The sequence below is a fragment of the Canis lupus genome, chromosome 16 (assembly GCF_048164855.1).
Source record: "Canis lupus baileyi chromosome 16, mCanLup2.hap1, whole genome shotgun sequence".
In the NCBI taxonomy this organism is placed as follows: Eukaryota; Metazoa; Chordata; class Mammalia; order Carnivora; family Canidae; genus Canis; species Canis lupus.
The window spans coordinates 14,196,505-14,219,229 of record NC_132853.1 but is presented as its reverse complement, the minus strand read 5'-3'; the positions used below and the strand labels follow the sequence as shown (position 1 = coordinate 14,219,229).

Below are 22,725 nucleotides of genomic sequence, written 5' to 3'. Positions count from 1 at the left end.
TGGGTGTGTAGGAATCGAACCTGACCTTGGAGAGGGTCAGGTAGGACTTCGTAGGAGATGATGTTGAAGCTGAGCCCTGGGAGCTGAGTAGGACCTTGTTAGGCAAAGGTGCAGTCAGAGTAGAGGAGAGTGTTCTAGACGCTTGCTACTCGAGGCCAAGGGACCAGCAGTACCTGCATTCTTTGGGAGCTCCTTAGGGGTGCAGAATCTCAGAATTGGTGGGCAGAAGTACTGACTGCTGCAGGCTCCCTAGGCCCCTGGGGCAGGAGGGAGGAGGCCGCACTGGCAGAATGGGAAGCCAGAGCGGTCAGAGCATCCACAGTGAGGGAGGAAGAGGCACAACCTTGGAAGTTTTATTTTATTTTTCAATTTTTAAAAATATAATCTGAAAACATTTCTTTTTTATCTTAAAATATAGTTGACACACAATGTTACATGAACTCAGGTGTACAGCATAACGATGGGATAAGTCTATACGTTATGCTCCGCTCACCACAAGCATAGCTGCCGTCGGTCACCACACGACACGATCACACCACCACTGACTGACTATTCCCTGGGCTGTGCCTTTCATCCCCATGACTGATTTGTTCCATAGCTGGAAGCCCACACCTCCTACCCTCCTTCACCCACTCTGCCCGTCCCGTCTACCGAGACCCTTAGAAGTTTTGTTAAAGATTTTGGGCCTTTTTTTTTTTTTTTAAGGTTTTATTTATTTATTCATGAGAGACACCCAGAGAGAGGCAGAGACATAGGCAGAGGGAGAAGCAGGCTCCCTGTGGGGAGCCCAATGCGGAACCCCGTCCTGGATCCTGGGGTCACGACCTGAGCCAAAGGCAGACACTCAACCACTGAGACACCTAGGTGCCTTGATTTTGGGCCTTATCCTTAACTAAATTTTGGGCATTGATGTCATTGAAGATTTTAGTCAGAGCAGTAGCCCCATGACGGGACTTTTTGGAAAATCACCCTGGCTTTTGGGTGGAGGATTTGTCAGAGGAGCAGAGTGGAAAGTCAGGGAGGGGTTGCGAGGTCACCGAGTGCATCCAGTGCAGGGATAGGAGGGGTGATGGTGGTCTGACTCTGAGGGGTGTGTGGGGTTATTTGGAAGTAGTCAGATCTCTGATTTTCTAGGAGGTAGATTGATCAGATAGGAAGATTTGGGGAGAGATAGGAGGCAAGAGTGGCTGCAGGTTGCGAACAATGGATAAATGGTACAGCTGTTCTCTGAGAAGGGAGGGAGGATGAGGCTTTGGTTCTTTTTTTCTTTTTTTTTTTTTTTTTTTGGAGGCTTTGGTTCTAAGTGTTGTGTTCCACATGCTTGAGACACAAATGGGGTTTTTAGTGAGCTGCTGAGACTTAGAAGAGGGAGCCATTCTTGTAGAGGTGGGAATTAAAGCCTGGGATGGAGGGGTGGGTAAGGGGCAGTGAGTGCTTCAGGGAGAGGGTGAAGTGAGAAGAGGAGACGTTCCTGGGGTGGTGCCATGAGGGCACCCCCTGGTCAGAGGCTGATTTGGAGGAGGCTGAGACTGGGTGGGAGGAGCGGTTTGCAAAGGAAGAATGGGCAGCTGTGTTGGCTGTTGCAGAGAGGCCAAGTATGCTCTGGGGCACGCAGAGGCCTGGTGGCGCTGCTGCTATGCCTCAGAACGGTTCAGGGGAGGGAGGAGTGGACAGCCGACTGGGCTGTGTTGAGGAGTGAGTGGAAATGTTGACAGGAGGGAGCCAGGAGGGTGTGTGGATACAGGAGGGAGGGGTACGGATCAGGAATCTGGAGCACAAGTAAGAGATTAGTTAACATAGTTATTTATTCAAAAAACCACAGCTGTCCACTGGATCCCTGCGCCTGCTCTGTTGTGGCCAGCACAGGGCCCAACAGGCTGTCGCAGGTAAGGCTGGCCTGATGGGGGAACTCCAGGCTGGCTCAGAGCAGAGCAGCAGCCTACGGGATGGCTTTTCTGGCCTCAGCTCTGAGGCCAAGGTCAGAGCTGAGCACTCGTGTCACCCTAAAGCTCACACTGGGGTTGGGACCCTCCGATGGTGGGTGTGGGAGGTCAGTGTGTGTGTGGTATACCTGGCCTTTATGACTGTTATTCGGGCTTGTTCTGTGGCAAAGACTTACTTAGCCTGTGGCCGTGGTTAGGAGACAGTCTGTGGCTAGGACATTTTTTGTCCTTTGGCAAAGCAAACTGACTCATATGGTTAACACCACAGTCCTCATGCCAGCCTGTTCTCACAGAGGGAGTGTCCCTTTTGTCATTGCACTTACCAAGTCCTGTTGCTGGTCATCTGGCACTTCCTGTACTGAGTTCCTTGAGGGCAGTGACTCTCCTGTTCTATGGTGTGGGTGGGTGCTTGGTGGATATTGATGGTGTGTTGACTGCTGGGGCATCCAGGTGGGAGGAGCCTGTGCTTGATATTCTACTGCTCTGGTTTTGCTGGAATCTTATATCCCAGCAGACCCTCTATCTCCAGGTTTAATACTCTTGTAAATTAAGCCCCTAGATGTCCTTTAAGATGCGGACTGCAGCTCCCTCATTGCCCATCAGTCTTGGGTGAGGTCTCTACCTGCGCTGACCCAGGATCCACTCGTGATGTCCATCTCCAGGGTGGGATCAGGCCTCTGCTTTGCTGGTATCTCCTGAGCTCCCCAGGTTATTATTGTACACTGACGTCTGAGACATCCAGGGTGGAAGCTAGCCTCTCTCCAGGGTCTCTGGCCTTGGGGGTCCTGTGGCATGGCCTCCAGCCTACCCCTAGCATCTGGGTGGGGTGGGCAGGGCTCACCTAGTTCCCTCAGTAGGGCAGGCTTGGGGCAGGCATCCCCCTTTGGTGGATTAGCATGGGAGTCACAGAATGTCAGGGATGGGTGATTCATTTCTTTTGTAGATAAACTGGATGGGGAATTGGACTCACCCAAGGTCCCCCTGAGGATGGTATTGTCTCCTCAATGGTCAGTATAAGTTAAATTCTCAGACCCAAACCAGTTTTGGTAAAGTGTTCCTCTCATCCCACCCCTCATAGCTAGGACAGCCCCTCCTCTGGTTGCTTCTCCCAAGAGGAAGGGACTGTTGGAGCAGAGGGAGCCTGTAGCCCCTGAGAACCTCCTCAACCTCCTGCCCCCACCGAGCATCTGATGCAACTGGTCTTTACTCCCCTTCTCCTGCCCCTTTGCGGTTTGTGTTTTTCAGGGGGATTTTTTTTTCTAATATGAAACTGAGAAAAAGCAACCAAAGAGATGCTAAGCAGATGGGCTGAATGAGAGCCCAGTTTCAGCCAGAACTCACACTGTGGATGGTACAGGGTGGGCTGGGAGAGGGATTTGGGGCTGTGTCCCTGGGAATGCTGTGGATTGTTTCTAGGTCCACATTTTTTATGATCTGGTTTTCATGCCCAAATGGGTCAATAGGCATTTAGAGAGGGCCAACTGTGTGTGCCCAGCATTGCGCTGGGCCCTGTGGGGTCAAACTGAGGCCGCAGTCCTTACCCCTCAAAGAACCTGCTGTCTACAGGGAGCCTTCACTGAGCAGAAGAAACCATATGGCTCAGCATGTGACAAGCTCAAATGTGTCGTGTGGCTTCTCGGGGTGGAGAGGAGTGAGGATGGCTTCTTGGGGAGGAGGGGTAGGGTGGGCAGAAGGGCCCTGATGGCAGGCGCGGGTTTGGGCTACCCCTCTGGGACTGACTAGAGACATCAGCCTTTCTGGGTTTCATGAGGTGAGGGGGTTGACCCTTCCTATTCTCTCCCAGCTCACAGTGAATGTGCAGGGCATTTCATTGGGTGACAATGCTGGCATTTGTTCTGACCTTGACCTGAACTGTCATAGTCGCCTTTGGATCCCCACCAGGCCTATAGTGGCCTGATCAGCTGGGAGGCAACCCTAGTTTAGTCTATGCGTGTGATCTTCCCTTGTGAGAGTCTGAGGGCCACTTCCCTCAGACCTCTCCATGCCACTTTGTGAGAGTCCAAGGGCAGTCCCTCTCAGATCTTCTCTTTTCCAGAAGAAGGTAATGGGGGCCTGGGGTTCTTGCTGTGGAGAGGAGCAGAAGTCTTGTTCCTATAGTGTCTCTTTGGTACTCTACACTCCATGATTCACTAATGCCCTTGAAACCCTTGGGGTAAGTCAGGTAGCAGAAGTCTCCTGGGAAGAAACTGGAGGGAATTGGAGTCTGAGGAGCTTCTCCTCTGCACTATCTTCATTCCCTTTGGGTGGAGCCATGCAGGTCCCCTTTCACCCTCCAGGCTCACTGTTGCCCATCAGCTGCTCTCTCCCCCTGGGGCGGGGCTGGGCTTTCCTTTCCAGCTTGTAGCTTGAGCCTGAGGCCCGATGTCAGCTTTTCAGTTTGTTCATGGCTCCTGCCTCCTCTCTTCTGTCCATGCCGGGAAGGGAAACTGCCCCCTTCCATCAGGGTTGAGCAAGGGGGTGTAGGCCCCTGTGAGGTCTACCAATTTTGTATGAATGAAGTAATGACACAATTGTGAGAAGGGTGGAAGGGGACCTTCTTGGGGCAGGAAGGGCTCAAGGACAGAGCAGGAAGGTTTGGTTTCCCTCTCCTTGAGAGAGCCTTGGAGGGGGACATGAGAGTTAGGACAAATATTTGTACCCCCATTCCCACCGTTGCAGAGCTTTTCTTGGTGACACTGCGGGCCCTGGGAGAGCCGTCTCTGGTCTCCACACAGACCCCCATTTATGTCCATATGTCATCCCCTCAGAAGCTCCTTCTCAGGAGCTCAGGGACAGTGCAGACATGAGGAAGGGCTTGCCTGCATCTGCGTCTGTGGGGGTATGCCTCAGATGCTTTGAGGACATTGAGATGTCTCTGTGTGCACCATCTGCATGCAGCTACCTCTCACGGGTGCATAGCTGCTCGTATGTACGCTGTCTTTGATGTGGAACTCGATCCTGGGACCCCGGGATCATGCCCTGAGCCGAAGGCAGATGCTCAACTGCTGAGCCACCAAGGTGCTCTGGCTATGAACATTTTGATTTGCTTTGTGCTGTGGTTTTTGTTTTTTGGAACGGTTTTCATTTCTCTTAGGTAAATATTTAGAGTGAAATCTCTGGGTCAGTGGGTAGATGAATTTTAACTTTATACGAAACCTCCAATCGCCAGATGACTGCACCATTTCACATTGCTGCTGGCGGTGGTGTGAGGCGGTTGATTGCTCCACATCCTTGCCAACATTTGCCCTTGGCAGTCTGCTTCATTTTAGCCACTTGAGTAGTGTGTAGGGGCATTTCATGGTGGTTTTAATTCGCATTTTTCTGGTGACTAATGATGTTGAACAGGTTTTTACATAGTTGTTGGCCATTTTATGGTTCCTTTTGGCCCTCCTTCCCCTTTAAAATTGCTGTCTTGGGATGCCTGAGTGGCTCAGAGGTTGGATGTCTGCCTTCAGCTCAGGGCGTGATCCGGGAGTCCCGGGATCGAATCCCACATCGGGCTCCCTGCATGGAGCCTGCTTGTCCCTCTGCCTATATCTCTGCCTCTCTTTCTCTCCGTGTCTTTCATGAATAAATAAGTCTTAAAAATAAAATAAAATAAAATCGCTACTACTAGTAGTAAAGGCCTACTTTACATAGTCTGGATACAAGTTCATCCCTTTCTTAACAGTGTTTCTGATGAACAGAAGTTTTAGTTTTGACAATCTCTAATTTTTCATTTTATGTCCTAAGAAGTCCATGCTCACTCCATATCACAAAGACTTCTTCCATATTTTCTTCTAGAAGCTTTCTAGTTTTAGCTGTAGATCCATCTCAGTTTATTTTATTTTTATTTATTTATAAATATTTTATTTATTTATTTGTGACAGACACAGAGAGAGGCAGAGATATTGGCAGAGGGAGAAGCAGGCTCTGTGCAAGGAGCCTGATGCGGGACTTGGTCCTGGACCCTGGGATCACACCCTCAGCCAAAGGCAGACACTCAACTGCTGAGCACCCAGGTGCCCCCGATCCATCTCAGTTTAATTGCATATGGCATAATACAGGGATCTAGATCCATTTTTTCCCATATAGATATCCAGTTGCTGAAAATACTTTTGAGTTGCTTTGGTGCTTTAGTCAAAAGTCCACTGGCCGTGCTAGTGTTCTTGTATAGTCATTTCTATAAGCCATGGTGTTTCTCTAAATGTGGGATGGCAGATATGTGACACTTGTGCTGTCACCCCCCGCCCCACCTCACTGCCCCACGGCAAATGTCAGTAATTGATCACAGCACACTTGCCCATGAATTCAGATGTGGTCTCAGAACCCTCTCCACCAAAGCACTGCAGGCAGCCACTGCCAGTCATTTGCAGTTGACATTTGAGATGAATTATTTCTGGCATCTCTGATTGAAATTGTCAGAAGAGGTTAAGTTATTTGCTCACGGTCCCACAGCTGGTGAGTGCAGAGCCAGGATTTGGACTCAAAGTCTGTCTGGGTGACTCTGGAGCCTGTGCTGTCTTAAACACTACTCCATACTCTTGTGTGTGAATTGTTTTAATTTTTTTTTTTTTTTTTTGTGAATTGTTTTAGAGTGTTACTTAATCTCCCTGACCTCTAATTTATTCACCTGTAATATAAGCACAACAGCTACGTGACCTGGAAGAGGGGGTGTGAGGAGTAATGAGGTAGTCTGTGAAGCAGCTAACGCACAGTAGGTGGTCAATAATTGGTTGTGATAATAGGTCATTTTTTTAGGTCATTTTTTTTTAAGATTTTATTTTTAAATAATCTTTATACCCAGTGTGGGCCTCAAACACACCATCCTGGGATTATGAGTCTTGTACTCCACTGACTAAGCCAGCCAGGCACCCCTGATACCGATAATTTTGATGATGATTATGATAATAATGATGATGATGATGATGTTCTTGCCTTTCAGAAACATGTAGTAAGGGCTTCTCTCTAGGGACCTGGGAGCCACCAGCATATGAGAGTCCCTGGCCTGCTCCTATGTAGCCTTGGGACTCTTGCATTCTGAGCTGGAAGCATCAGAAGGGAGCCCTGCTTCCTAGACATTGCTAATGCCTTGGTCTAGCCGTGTGGGCCACTTGGCCTTGTTCCTCTCATCCCTTATATAGGGGGAATAGCTAGGCTTCCAGAGTGTTTTCTCTGGGAACCCTCTTCCCTTCCTCTTTGATTCTCTAGCCCATTCCCCCTTTCATTCTGACAGGCCACATGGTCTCCTCCACTGTGGAGGCTAATCCCACTCCTTTGACCTGGACTTGGACCCCTTTGATGCTCTTTCTCAAAAATGTGAAGCAATACTGAGTTGTAGTTAATAACACAGTTTCAGGAGCCAGTTTCCCTGGGCTTACGGTTTTACCACTTCCTAGCTATGTAACTTCTTTTTGCCTTAGTTTCCTGATTTGGTAGGATAGAGATGTAAGAGAACCTGCCTCATGTGGCTTTAAGGGAGATTGAGATGGTGTATGTTTATTGCTTAGAACAGAGGTGTGTAGCATGCGCTGCAAATAGATAGTCGTTATGATTCCTCTATATGGCAGCCATGCTTACAGAGAAAGTCTAAAAGGAAATACACTGATCTCTCTGTTGTTAGTGTAGTTTCTTTGATTTCTTGCCCTGCCTGGTGCCCATGGTTGAGGTGTCTCTTCATGTCCAATGAACAAAACTGAAATTGCATTTTGTGTGATTGGCCCTACCTAAGCCCCTTGTCTCAGACAGTGAGGGTATTAGAAAAAGCCCCAAACTAAGGGTCTTCCCCTGGGGAAGGGGCCTTCAGGGAGGGAGCATCCTTTTGGATCATGTTCCCATCTCTTGTAGTTGGGCTGCCCAGAGCTGGTCAGGGGTCACAGGTGAAGCTGGTTCCCATGGTGGCACAAAGGGCCTGCAAGGCCGGCATCTGCATGAAGGATTTGGGGACTGGACTAAGGGTAGGCCTGGGTAGGTTAGGGTCTTGGAGAGTCCAGGGTTGGCTTTGGAATGCACTTCATGGCTTGTTTGCCTCTGTCAGGAGTGTCCTCCCTAACTCCTTTTGCCTAAAGTTAATATTAACATGAGCCTATACTTCTAGACAGGTCTTGTGCCCTGATAGAGCAGTTGGCATTCCAGAATCTCCCTGGGGACGCTTCCTTTACTGCTCCAGCCCGAATCATGCCACCTGCCTTTGAGGGCTTGACCAGCTCTCCTGCCCCCAGCTTAGCACCTGCTTCTGATTGATTGATTGATTATTGGAGTTCAGTTTGCCAACATATAGCATAACACCCAGTGCTCATCCCATCAGGTGCCCCCCTCAGTGCCCATTACCCAGTCACCCCCATCCCCCGCCAACCTCCCTTTCTACCACCCCTTGTTCGTTTCCCAGAGTTAGGAGTCTCTCATGTTCTGTCTCCCTTTCTGGTATTTCCCACTCATTTTTTCTCCTTTCCCCTTTATTCCCTTTCACTATTTTTTATATTCCCCAAATGAATGAGAACATATAATGTTTGTCCTTCTCCGATTGACTTATTTTACTCAGCATAATACCCTCCAGTTCCATCCACGTCGAAGCAGATGGTGGGTATTTGTCGTTTCTAATGGCTGAGTAATATTCCATTGTATACATAGACCACATCTTCTTTATCCATTCATCTTTCGATGGACACCGAGGCTCCTTCCACAGTTTGGCTATTGTTAGCACCTGCTTCTGTGACATCCCTACTTTTTGGGTCCTGCCTCCTCTGATGTGAATGTGTGGGACAGAGTCCTGGGCCTGGCCTGGAATTTAGTAACTGTGTGACATTGTGCAGTTCAGTGATCTGTGAACCTCAGTTCCATTATTTGTAGACTGAGCCCATCCCTTTGGGTTGCTGTGAGGATTACAGAAGGAAGTGGGTGAGCGAGGGCTTCATAAAGTACATGTACATGTTATATATATTGGTACACAGTAGATACTGGTGGTAATTATTGTGGACATTGAGCTAAATGCTTGTGTGGGGGGTGGGAGGGGCAGGTCTCCTTGATAATCCCACTCTTCCTTTCCTGTAGCTGCCATAGGTCCTTCCTCATAGAGGGTGGGAGGACCTCTCACAGGACCCCTCCTGCTAGATTCCAAGCATGCCTCTCCTCTTGCCTTCCCTCACTGGACCCCTGGCAGAGTCTCTGCTCCCAGCTGAGTGTGGAGATGCAGTTTCAGGCCTTGATGTATATATTCCTTACTTGGGGCTGCTGTAACAAAATGCCACAATTATGGTGGCTTAAAACAACAGAAATGGATTCTTCACAGTTCTGGAGGCCAGAAGTCTGAAATCAAGGGTTAGTAGGTCTGTGCTCCCTCCAGAGGCACAAGTGTGGAGGTTCCTTGTTGCTTCCAGCTTCTGGTAGTTCCAGGTGTTCCTTTGACTTGGGGCCACATGACTCCATTTTGTCTTAACTCTACACTCTGTGGGTCTTTTATAGGGACACTCATCATTGGATTTAGGGCCCACCTGGGTGGTAATCTAGGGTGATTTCATCTTGCGATCCTAAGGTAATTGTATGTGCAAAGACCTGTTTTCCAAGTCAGGTAACTTTCGCAGGCTCCTGGATGTGGACATATTTTTTTTTTGGGCGGGGGGGGGGGTGGCTACCATTTAACCTGCTATAGGGTGTGGGTTGCCCTCCCCTGGGAGCTCCTGATGGCAGCTTAGTGAGGTCCGGAAGCTCTGCCAGCACCTGCTTATCCCTCCATATTTGGATGTCATTCAAGTGTGGTTGTAGGGGTGTGAGTGTGTGTGTGTGTGCAAGGGGCAGGGTGTTACAGGTGCAGGGCCAGGAGAGACTGGTTCAGTGTAGCCTGTCCTGAGGGAGCAGGGTGTGCTCTTCCTATTCTTGCTGCCATGGGGCCTGCTACAGCAGGGGCCCAGAGGAGGTGGTTTATAAATACTTAGTGGTCAGTGCTTAATAAATATCCATAATAGGTGATGATGAATCTTCAGTGATTAATCTAGCCTTGAGAATGTGGCATTGAGCAAAAAAAGCCCAGCATTTTCTTGGAGAATTTTCATAAGAGCTTTCTGCAAGTAAATAGGCAACAAAAAGCCAACTATTTTTAATAAAATGATACACGCTTATTATAAAAAATTTGATCAATTGTAAAGTACAGAGAAATTAGGGAAAAAAGCCCTAATAATAATCGTACCATCCAGACATATTCCTTCTTAGCATTTGCAAAGCATCCAGTCATCTTAGCATCATACAGAGACATAAATATATGGGATCTCACTCTTTGTAATACAAAGATTTAAATTTGATTTTACTTGCATTTAACCAGTGAGGGGAAAAAAAACCAAGCAGCTCAGAAGGAATTGCTGAAGTTTAGGTAAATGTTTCCTCTCTGTAAAAGATATTAATTTCTAGAAGAGTCCTCTAAAGATGAGGCAAAAGATTAAAAAAAAAATGACAAACCTTTGAGAGTAGAACCATTGTTATTATTTTGCTAAATTATTTCAACTTAATAACATAGTGGTTAGCTCCTTAGAGGGGAGTGGTGTGGCCTATGAACTCGGCTCCTGAGCAGGCATGACACAGTCCTTTGGAAGGGAACTGCCAGGCCATGCCTTAAGCAGGAGGCTGGGTTGGCAGGGTCTTCTTCACAGAGGGAGCCCTCGGAACCCCCTGGCTGAGTTACACATTGAAATTGAGCCCGTTTCAGGAGGGAATTGGGTTTGTTAGCAAATGATGTGGGCTGAGCTGATTTGATTTGGCAGTAGGATGAAGAAGTTTCTGAAATGTCAGATGTTAACATGATGGCTGGCTGACTCTAACTGGAGAGCCAGGAGTGAGGGGTGGGTGGCTGGGTGGCGTCATCTGCTGTGGAAGAGGAAGAGAGGGGGATGAAGGAGAAAGGACAAAGGATGTGTAGGGAGGGGAGAAGAGGCAAGGAGAGAGCAGGAGGCGAGAAGCTGGAGAAGGGCTGGGAGGGGATGGGAGAGGTGAGGTGAAGGGGCTGGGTTTTTCCATTGTGGGCCTGGCCCCAGGTTGCCCTCACATAGGCTTCTTTTGAACAACATGATGTTAAAAGATTCATTTCAGTGTTACTAGGAGGGATGTGCTCTCTCCAATGACTGTTTTCCTCATATCCACCTGGCTCCTGAAGGCTGGGCTTAAGACCTGTGCCAGACACCATACTGTTGTTTCTAGAGCATTCTCTTCCCATGGGCTAGTCCTAGCGGGTGGCCTGGGCTCAGAGGAGACCTGAATTGCATCTCACCTCAGAGTTGTGGTGGGGATCAGGATGATTCTGAGAATCTAGCTGGATTCTATGAATCCACCTATGGTTGCCTGTCCAGATGGAGTTTGGGGCAGCATTTTGAGTGTCCCTTTGGGGTAGTGATTCTGTGGTCAGGAGAGTTAGGTCATGTAAAATAGGAAGCAGGAGCTGCAGCTTATTTATCGGTCTCCTCATGCTTGGTGAACCCTTATTGAACTGAGAAGAGACGATCTCCACTCTTTGAGGGTATGATGGCTGCAATGAGACAAAAACCCCAGAAACTACCTCCGAGAGTGACCCAGGATGGGACATATCCTCCACTAAAGAGTCCAGTGGTCCCTGCTTGGGCATAGAGACAAAGACAGCCTGAGTAAGCTCAGGCATTAAATCCCGGCATGATGCTCTCTCAGTCACTTCCCCATGAGGGAATGGATCCTGGTGTCTGGGAGCCCCAGAGTGAATCCTTCAAACATCAACATAGTGAAGCAGAAAGTAGGTTAGGAACCATCTGGGGAGCCGGTAGCAAAGTATCAAAATAAAAGTTTAGGCTGTGAATATACGCCACAGAGCAGTTCAGTTTTGTGGAGCAGGGAGAGGTTATCCCGCCAGAGGGGCACATTATTCAGCCTATGGCAAGGTTAGGCCACCTCTGTGGTTCAGTGGGAGACACTGGGCTTTGTTAGACTTGAGTTTCTCATCTGTAAGATGGAGGATTTTTATCCATTCCTAAGGAAACCCTAGAAACCGCCTCCCCCCCACCCCACTAAGTCTTCCTCTTACAGGGTTCCATGGTCCTGTGGCTGATTCTTTGTCTGCCTGATTTCATTGCTTTGTAAGTGCATGACCAATTATATAATTTCAAATGTCTTCCCCAGACCATGGGTTTTAAAGGGTAGGCATGTTGTATGTCCCTAACCTTTTCCACAGAGAAAAGAAGGCCACACAACATGCACATTGTCAGTCTAGAGCTGAGATGTGACCTTGATTCTGTTACCTTAGGTCAGTAACTTGCTGATCCCCCACCCAGGTGGAAGTATTACCCTTTGTCAAAGGCAAAAAAAGTGACATATGTAGGCTTCCCCAGCCCTTACTTGGAGTTTTCCAGTGTTTCATGAAAGGAGGTAACCATTGCCTGCCTCCAGACACACATTGTCCTCTTCCTCCCGTTTAACCTACTTCCTCCCATCAGAGTGGTCTGCTGTGCAGCCTGTGGGCCTGGGATCATTTGGGGGTGAGGGAGGGAAGACAGGAGCTTCATTATGTTGAGACTGGCTGCACTTAGATAACCCTCCCCAGGTGACCTGCCTGGCACAGAAAGTCCCCCCATCTTGGTCTCCCCGGGTCAGATAGCGTTGCCTAGCTACGGGGCAGCCAGCAAAGCTCTGGCGGGGAGAGTAAACAGGCACACATGTTTAAAACTCAATATCACCGGGTGTGCAAACACCCTGGCAGGGCCTTCCAGCTCATTGATAATCTCTAAATCTCCTTGATGCATGAGTGTGGGGGATGCTCTGCACCAAGACCCAGATGGTCTTTCCTGGGAATTACCTATCAGCTATTGTGAGGGACAGGGAGGGGGTGGGTGACAACCTCAGCCCTGTGAGGACTATCACCCTGGTCAACTGGGCTAGATTCCTGAGAGACCCTAGGGCAAGCCTGGACTCCTCAGCAGGATGGGGCTTCAAGGAGAGGAACTAGTCTTATCCATTCTGGAGCATCTGGCTTCAGCCCTGCCAAGCTCAGGGCTCTGGGGCCATGGGTCCAGATTCTGCCTTGGACTGCAGAGAGATCATTATGGTGGGGGAGGACCCCTGTGGACTGTGGGTCCACAGAAGTGGAAAGAGATCATATTGGGGCCTTTTGCTCTAGTCTGGGCAGAAAGTTGGAAGGGGCTTGAAACTGGAGGTGGCATGGCAGTGGAGATGGAGAGAAATGGGTGGATTTGAGTTACGTTGAAGAGGTTGAAACAATAGGATATGTTATTAGACTGGACAGGGAAGGCATCTAGATATCTAATTGTCCTAGATGAGATTTAAGCAATAGGTGGACTTTGGTCCCACTTTTCTGAGATGGAAAAGGCTTGGAAAGGTTCTGGGATGAAGATCACAGGTTCTGTGTTGGACATGCTGAGTTTGAGATATTCATGAGGCAGCAAAGCAGAAAAACCACATATGCATTTGGAAGTGATAATTTGGAGGTTCAAGGAGAGGTCTAGGTTGGAGACATTTATGTGAGGAGTCAACCTAGAGATGGCATTAAATCCAGGGGGACAGATAGGAAGCTTGGGAAGACAGCAGAGATAGAGATGAGAAAAGGGCCCAGGCTGAGCCTTGAAGATGTCCACAGAGGAGGTTTCCAGAGGAGGAGGAATCTGTGAGGAGGAGCCTGTGAGGGAGGGCTGAGGGAACACCAGGAGAGAAACACTCCTAGGAAGCCCAAGGAGGGTAATGTTGAAGTGGGGAGTGGTGCTGAGAGATGAGGTAGAGCAAGAGTTCTTGGGTTTGGCAACATGGAGGTCATTGGTGACCTTGCAAAGAGTAGTTTCAGGGGAGTTACGGGGCTAGATTGATTAGCAACGGAGACAGGAAGACTGTATCACTTATGGTGTAGAGAATGCCACAGAGCTGACCAGAGTGGCCAAGTGCAGCTGGACGTGGGGTGTCTTATGTATATGGTCAGACTGTCCTGGTAGCTGGGATCCCCATCACCCCCATTACTGTCCTGCCCCAAGAAAGTAGTGGGCTCCTTTTGCAATCAGGGCGGCCTGTCTCCTAGGGCAGAACAGATCCAGGCTGCCTGGCGGTGCTGTGAGAGGATGGCTCAAAGGGTGACTGCCCAGGCCAAGCCTCACATGTTCAGCCAAAGTCACAAATGGACCTTCCTTCTTCAGGAGAAATGTCCTGTCCTTTAGGCCTGGGAGAACAGGGTCATGATTTCACCTCCTGGCAGCCCTTTCAGACTGGTCACTCCCAGGGCTCCAGTTTACCCCTCCCTCTGGACAGTCATGTGGCCAAAGGAACTCCCAGTTTAGTGAAAATGGGGCTGTGCCTTGGGGTTAGGGCATATCACTTGCCTTTGGGGATCTGGAAGGGTCCTGAAAGTGTGTCTGGGTGTGTAAAAGGCCAGACAGAGCTGTCTTTAGATAGATTTTTGTCAGTCACCTGTCTCCATCTTGTGTATCTGCATCACAGGGAGTGACTTGGAGTGCAGCTGTGGGTGTGGACTTTCTGTAGGGCTCCCAGGCTCCCTTGTGACCTGTACCATCAACACCAGCCTGTCACCTGGGGCCAGGGTTGCAGGGGTCTGGGGCTCTGTGACCAGTGCATCAACTGCAAAGTCATCTAGGCAGACCCAGGGAGTCTGGGTCCCCACCACTGTGTCCACTGCCTGCTTCACTACTCAGGTACTCCTGGAGACATCCATAGGGGAGATCAGGCCTCAGTGGGGGCCGTGGCAGGGTCCTTAAATGCATCTGCTGCTGGGTCCCATGTTTCCCGCATGGCATACTCATGTGCTCTGTCAAGCCTGCCCTGCCTATAGCCTCAGTGTGAGGTCTGGAAGGTGGGCACAAGCCCTCTGAGCCAGGCGTCCATACCGCTTCCGACACATCCCCTGGATGCACACCTCCTTTGTTGTCTGCCTGTTTTTGAGGAAGAGACCGGACCGCTGGGCAGGCAAATTAGAAACAGCAGGAGAAACAACTGTTTATTGTAGGAGGGCATGTGCAGCTGGGGGATGGTCCTCACCCTGGGGGACTGCAAACCTGCCAGGGGCGGTGTGTGTGTGTGTGTGTGTGTGTGTGTGTGTGTATATGTAAGTGTGAATGTTTAGGTTGTTTTTTGTTGAAGTTCCCTTGTGAGGCGTGTCTTTGGGGGTGGGTGCTGCAGGACTCTGCAGGGGGGATGTATTAGTAGCTGAATGCTGTCCCCCACCAGGACAGTGGGGCCTGGGCTGGGCAGCCCAGCAGTACCACTCCAAGTCTCACGAGGACCTGTGTTTGCCCCTGCACTCCCATTCATCAGCCTCAGCTGGCAAAAGTGGGCGGGGCAACCATGCAACTTGACATATGGTTTATGGGAAAGAGCTGTTCAGTGTCAACGTCCCCATGTGCTTGTACATGTGTAATTAGGCTGTTGGAGCTCCAGGCCTGTTAGAATCACTCGGGACGAAGCATTTATTTAGGTAATCATTAACTGGAAGATGGGGAAGGGAAAGAACATGCAATTTGCAGATGTCCCCTTCCTGCAGGTTAGCCACTGGTAAAACCTTCAGCACGTAGAGAGGTGGGGGCTGGCATCCCCCCAGCCTTCCTACTGCCTTCTCCCTCTGGGGAGGGGACTTTTGGGTTCTCTAGGGGCCGCCAGGGCTGAGGTGTGATGACTCTGATGGCATCTCTCAGGCACATTGGGAGCATGGTCCTGATGGAGAGGAGGGGAGAGTGGCCCCGGTCTGCTCTGAATGAGTATGGGAGCCGAGGCACAGAGCTAGGAGAGGTCTGTTGAGAAGGTTGGTTGACATGTAGTTATGTCTTGGCTTGTGCTGCCTCCTACTTTAGAAATGTTGTGAGGCTGTGTCCTTCCACTCAGTCTTGCCTAAAGCCTTTGAAGTGAGTTGGGCAGTGAGAATAGAAGTAATCTTTATTTTGGAGAAGAGTGAACTGAGCTCTGGTCACTCATAGCCAAGTGATCGGCAGGATGAGGACCCCCTTTCCTGGTGGTAGCTGGGTATGTTCATGGCTCCCTGAGGTAGTCTAGACTGCTAGTAGGGCAGTGACACTCCCAGGGGAGGGCAGGGGACAGCTCCTGAGATAAAGGAAGGGGAGCAGGGTCTGCTGGGGAGGGTGCCGGTCCCATGTCTGGGCTGGGCTGGGTTCTTTCTGACCAGGCAAACCAGCAGCAACTTCTTCAGCCTCTTTTCTCCCCCGGGCAGGGGGTCAAGGCCAGGACTGGGAGAAGCAGCTAGTTGACAGCAGGATCAGTAGTGCCTGTTTCTTAAAACTTACTTGTTGGAAGACGAGGGGGAGAGGCAGGGTACAGAAGGCTTCGGCTGTGCTCGCTGTAAACCCAGAGTCCAAGTGACGGCATGGCTGCAGTTTCCACTCTCACAGAGCAAGGACAGTGGGCAGGAGGGAGAGGGGAGACAGGGGCAGAGAGAAGGAAGCAGAATGGGAGAGGGGGAGTTGGAGGGTGCCCTGGTTTACGCAGGCAGCTTGCCTGGGGAATGAAGATCACCAAGGAGTGATGGAGGGAGGGAGAGCCATGCCTCTGACACTCAGCTAGCCGCCCCCCCCCCGCCCCCCCCCACGCCAATTAGATGAAGCTGTGGACATGGGACACTTTGCATTTCAGGGACAAGAAGGCTGGAGGGGAAGCAGAGATTTTCTTGGAGGCCAGCACTGCCCTTTGCTCCTATGCTCCCAGCCTCCGTGTTGCTTTACTTCCTGTTCTTAGCATAGACACCAGCAGAGGGCCGCAGTATGGCCACTGGTGAGACCCAGAGCCAGGCTACCCTCATACTTTCCTGACTGCGAGTTTTTGTTGCATTGCTGCCCAGCACCCTCCTGCAGGCCTCTGACCTGATAACCCCATGAGGTTTACTGAGCTGTTTCTCTGTAAGCCTGGAAGTTTCAGGCACAGACTGGGTGGGATCCAGAAGCTCTGCAGCCGGGCACCCCAAAGCCTGGCTTGGAGAGCCTCTACTGGGTAGACTCCATGGTTCCTTCATCAGTCTTGGGCTGGGAACAAGTGTCACACCCTTGTTCCAAGGTAGGGACGTCTTGGAAGTGGGAACCTCGGTTGTTTCCTAGAAAACGGGGCTGGACTGCCTCAGGCAGTGCCTGTTGCAAACTACCCACAGGGTCTCCTGGCCTTGGTCATAGTCCCTCATAGCATTAGTCTTCCACCATTCATTTCATGTTCATAGTTTAGTTGGGACAGTGCTTTACAGCTTATGAAGCATTTTCTTGAGTGCTTCTTGTTCTCACAACTACGCTGGAAGGGAAGAGTTCTCTCCTCCACTTTATAGATGAGAAAATTGAATCTTAGAGAGGTATGTGTAGCACTCCCTTTAGCCAGCTGGTAAGACACAAACTTGAGGCTTGTGATTTCAAGTTCAGTATTCTTTCTACTACCCCAAGAAATAATTACTGAGTACGAATAATTACCGAGTAGCTACTACCGTATTTCATTGCTTCTAAGATACACATTTTCCCCTCTCATTTAACATCTTTGAAGGGCTACATCTCACTAGCAATACATGCCCCGGTTTGTCACTGGTGGTGTTTTTGCTTTGTTATAATGTGATATATAAAATAATATGTATCTTGTGTGGAGGTAGTTCTAGATTTGATGAAATCTGGTGTGTGTCGACTTAGCTTCTGCCTGCCAGGAGTTTTTATTCATCTATTTATTTAATTAAAATTAAAATTAATTCTTTAAACATTTATTTGTTCATGAGAGACACAGAGACAGGCAGAAACATAGGCAGAGGGAGAAGCAGGCTCCCTGCAAGAAGCCCGATGTGGGACTTGATCCCTGACCCCTGGGATCATGCCCTGAGCTAAAAGTAGTTGCTCAACTGCTGAGCCACCCAAGTGTCCCTAAATTAAAATTTTTAAAAAGATTTTTTATTTATTCATTTGAGGGAGCGAGTGAGAGACCGTGAGCATGATGAAGGAGGAGGATCAGAAACAGAGAAGCAGGCTGCCCGCTGAGTAGGGAGCCTGATTTGGGGCTTGATCCCAGTACCTCAAGATCATGATGTGAGCCAAAGACAGATGCTTAACCAGTTGAGCCACCCAGGTGTCCCTGGAATTTTTAATCTAGAGGAAAGATCAGATAGTCCTAGCCATTAAGAGGAAACAGAATATGGTATGTACCCAAATCAAGTCAAGTGCCCTGGAAATTCTGGCTGCAGGGTTTCAGAAAGATTTTAAGGAAGGACAGGTGGGATTTGGAGCCAAGCAGCCTGCCCCTTGTGTACCCACCAGCTGATCCAGACAATGCTCCCAGGCTCTGTTAGTGTGGCGTTTCCCAACTTGGACTCTGAAGGCTGTATTTGTCTTGCCAGTGCTGTCTTGTGGACCTCGTTTTGAATCTGTCAGCCTCAGTTTCCACAAATGTAGAGTGGGATTAAAAATAGTAACTGCCTCATAGGTGGTCATGAAGATCAGAGTCAAGAGTTCCCATATAATGGGAACTCAATAAATGTCAGCTGCTCCCATCATGAAATTAGTCGTAAATCTGACCGATTTAGAGTTGAGAGACAGTTGCTATCTTTGTGTTAGGCACACACACATTTGTCATCTCATTTCGTCTTCAGACACACCCAGGATGGTGGAGGGGGGGATTGCTCTTCCAGTTTTACAGGTGGAGAAAATGGGGTCCAAGGTCACACAGCTGGCTGGTGGCTGAGCTGGGAGTTGGATGCTGGTCTGCCTGATTCCCACTTGGTGTTCTTTTTACTGGACCACAGCTGCTGGTGAGAAATTCCAGTAGAGAAGGAAACCCTGCAGATCCAGGTGAACTTGCTACAGGCAGGATGTTTTATAATCAAATTATTACCGTTGGGCATCCTTAATCGTGGGCTTTCTGGTAGAGAAGGAAGAGAGATCTCATTTCCGAGGCACAGGAGGCTAATTTGACAGAGAGGAGATTTGACCACTCCCGGTGGTCCGTGGGCAGTTTTGTCCACCAGAATGGCTGTTCGACTCCCTGGCCCTCATTCCTTCTTCTGTGCATGGCTGGCCTCAGGACTGATGATCTCGGCCTGTGGGCCCACCTGGCCTGCCCACTTTGGAGAGGCTGCCAGTGCCAGGGTATGGTCCTGTTGCCACAGTTGCTCAGGACTCTGCCAGGGGCTGTGAGCCTCCTTCCCACCCTCTAGAATTTACCAAAGGCTGATACACTGCTCTTTTTCCCGTGCTTTGCCCCTTCTTGCTCTCCATTTTCTCCACCTCATCCCCTCTTTCACCGGGAACACTTGGCTCTGCTCCAAACAGGCTGTGGGACCCTAAGCAGGTCAGTTAGCCTCTCTGGACTTTGTTTCCCACCTCCTCCCCAACTGAATTATCATAAGGGTCAAATGGGAGGTAGTGGGAATGAATCCTAGGCCTGGAGATTGGCTCCTGCTCTACCAACGTGGATCCTTAGATGCTGGACTCGATTTTCTTTTTTTTTTTTTTTTTTTGGACTCGATTTTCTTGTAGCTCTGTTGCCTTACCTGCAACATGGGGACAGTAACCCCTTTTTGGAAAGTCTTTCATTTGTAGCATAGCCATTGCCCACTCTTCTGTGCATCCATGCAGGCACTGGCTTATCCCCATTACTGTTTCTCTTTTCGAGTTGTAATTATTTACCTATCTGGTTGTCTTAGTCACTAGATGGAAGTCAGTTGCTTTATTTAGTTATTCATTCAGCAAGTATTTATTGAACACCTATGTGCCAGGTGCTGAGGTTACAGATGAAGTGGAGGGAACAAAAAAAGAAATTATAATACAGAGAGAGAGAACAATTCCATAGGGCATGTGCAAGATGCTGTGGCAGCATCATGGGGGGTGGGGGTGCGGGGTGGAGGCCTGAAAGGCTTCCTAGAGGAGGTGATGTGTAAGCTAAGGCCTAAAGAGCAAGTAGGAATCAACCAAATAAAGGGAAGTGGGTATGAGAGGGACTGGGGCTCAAGCCAGAGGGTATCAGTCAGTTGCCTGTCTCCTTCCTAGCTGTAGTTGCCTCTGAATGCATTCCTGTGCAGAGGCAGGGGGTTGGGCCACAGGGCTTCCTGGGCCCTGAGGTGCCATGGCAGGGGGGTCGCAGAAGTATTTTGGATGTGCTGCCTGTAGGAGGGAGCCTGGCAGAGTCGGGGCTCAGCTAAATGACTGATTGGCTCTGAGCAGGAATGCAGATGAGCCAGAAGCAGGGGTGGGAGGGAACAGGGAAGATAATTGAGGACACAGGAGCCTTACTCTGGGTACCTTTCCCCAGGGACAGGGAGGCTGGTTTTCTGTTAGAATTTTAAGAGTCAGGAGGGACATTGTCCTGCCTTCTCTGCAGCCAGGGATCCCCCTAGCACATGGCATTTACAACTGTGTGCAGTGGCACAGTTTACAACCTAGAGCTCTGCCCTTCTCCCTCCACCTTTATGACTTCCAGTGTCATTTCCAGCCCCCAGAGATGGACCCATGCCAAGGCCTCTCTGACCTCAATTGAGCTGTGCCCTCCTTCAGCCCCTGGGGACATTTCCTGGCCTTTGTCCACCCATGGATGCTTTTGGGTACTCTGGAGCTCAAGCAGTAGCACGATAGGGCTGGGCTGAGGAGAGTTGTTGGGCCATGTGCCTGGTGGTGGGCGGGATCAGAGGATGGAAGGCAGAGACAAGGTTGGCTTCTTGGTGGGGCTGAGCAGGTGGTGGGGTACTTTTCATGCCACCAACTAAAAGGCTGAGAGTCTCCACTGGACACAGTATATACACCATATCCTGTTCTAAAACATCTCGCAAAGTGGGTCATATGTCTCCATTTTACAGACAACAGAAACTAAGGCCCAGAGGCCGAGGAACCAGCTCATACACCTTGTAAGCACTAGAGCCACGAGTTGAAACCTTGTCTACTATTAAGTGTGGGGACTCTTTCCACCACACCATACTGCCTTCTGGTGTACTCAGTCCTTTTCTTCTGAGCCTCCTTCCCTTTCTGCCCAGAGCTGGAATGGGATCGACGGTTGTAGATGGATGGTGAATGTGTTGTATTTATTAGTGTTGGAAAGAGACTCTGAGACCCAAGTGAGCCCTGGGCCGAGCTTGGGGACCTGGCTCCTTACTCCCCACACTTGCACTCTTGTTAATGGCATAGCACTCTGGTGCCTCTGGACCCTGAGTTGTGGAGGTCACTTGTCTCTCCAAGCCATTTGCTTTATTTATTTTTAATTTTTCTTATGGGATAGCCATAAGACAAGAGGACTATTCTCTTTAAAAGCATTTTTAAACAAATTTTTTTTTTAAAACCAAAGTAATACATGTAATGATTCTTAAACTAAGCTGTTACTGAAAGAAAGCAGTTCGCTATGCTTCTGCCCTCCTATAAGCCCTACTTGGAAAGGAGCCAGTTCCCACTCTTTCAGGTGTTTCTTCAAACCTTTGAGTAGGACTGTTGAGGATCTATGAGGTCCATGTGAATGCCTTTAAAGATGCGGGCACCTGCTTACTTGTTTTGTTCTTATTCTCCTTATATATAGAGCTTTCCAGTTCTCAGATGGGAACATTGAGGCCCCCAGCACACGAGGTCCTGCCTTCATCCCACATGGCAGGCCAGCAGCATTAAGAGCTCATGCTAGGATGGAAGACGGGAATGCTTCCTGCACCCTTTCCTATGCCCCCAAGTGGGTCTCCTCATACACCCTGCTGGCATGGTGCCTCTCCCCTGGGAGAGGGGACACCTTGCCCTTATGACACATGACCACCAGCCCTGGGTTCCTAGGACAACAGCACTGGCGAAGGAGGGGGTCAAAGGTCAGGGCTAGTCAATGTGGAATAACAGCTCCGGGCGGACACCCAAATCCTGCAGTTCCTTGTTTGATCTTAAGGAAGTTGTCCAACGTCAGCAGCAGCCCAGCAGCTGTGGTGGTAGCAGCAACAGCTACAGTGGTCCTCAGGGAGGCAGAGCCCTCCTGCCCCCCGACCTGCAGGGGAGGGCACTGGTGGAAGATGATGGATTTCTTAAAGAACCTTTTGGTGAGTGTCCCTGGGCCGTGGAGGAGTGTCTAGGCCCTGCTGTCCCACCTGTGGGTGGGTGGGGAGGAGCCAGAGGCTCTTCCCCTGTGGCCTGCCAAGGAGCTCCTGTGGCTCTGGACCTACTGTGGGGCAGAGGAGCCACCTATCACTCAGGGACCGGGGTGGGGGTAGGGGCTATGTGTGTGGAGGGGATTGTGGGAGGTCATGGGGCAGAGTTGAGGACAAGAACCTTTCCTCCGTGGCCTGGAGATCTGGAACAGGGTCCGGTATAGGGCCAGGCAGAGGTCATAACTGACAAGGCTTTTTGGCCCTGTGCGGGAGCTGGAGGGGCTCCACAGCCAGCCGCAGGCCGTGTTGCAGGTGGGTGCGCCCTGCGACAGAGGGCCAGGGAGGGAGGGTGGAGGGACTCTGTAGCTGGGCTTCTGCCTGGCCGTGGACACTTGGAGCTGGCCAAGCCTGCCTTGGAGGGCCAGCCCTCTCTCCCCCTTGTGGGGTGGTGCCCTGAATGGCCCTGGCAGGGGCTCTGCTCCTGTCACAGAGCCTCAGAGCTGTGCGGTTAGTGTGTACTTGAGAGCAGTGTGTGTGGGATATTCCAGGCTAGACAGGAGAGTCAGGGTCCTTTCCTGCCAAGCCAGATTATTCTTGGAGGCTCTGTGGTTCCAGATTATTCTTGGAGGCCCCTAGTTCAGCTGTGCCAGGCCCTTTGTCCCCTCCTAGGGAACATGGGGGGGGGGTCTAGGTTGACTGGGAGAGGTTGGGACTGCTGGACCCCTTGTCACTCACAGACCTGTCTGCTGTAGGCTGAGGTGGGCACTGTTCTTTGGTTTC

At 50.1% G+C, this 22,725-nt stretch overlaps 1 protein-coding gene across 9 annotated transcripts in view; it reads left to right on the top strand.

The window, feature by feature from the left end:
- RAP1GAP2 (RAP1 GTPase activating protein 2) overlaps positions 1-22,725 on the top strand; it is a 222,238-nt gene that overhangs the window by 122,465 nt on the left and 77,048 nt on the right. Inside the window, exon 1 of one of the 9 annotated variants that reach the window (XM_072779001.1) lies at positions 21,768-21,897. The exons of the other annotated variants lie outside the window; for them this stretch is intronic. Within the exon in view, the coding sequence (XP_072635102.1) occupies positions 21,871-21,897 (27 nt within the window). The 5' untranslated portion in view covers positions 21,768-21,870. Of the gene's footprint in view, positions 1-21,767; positions 21,898-22,725 lie in introns of those variants that run through there. 9 annotated transcript variants of the gene reach the window in all.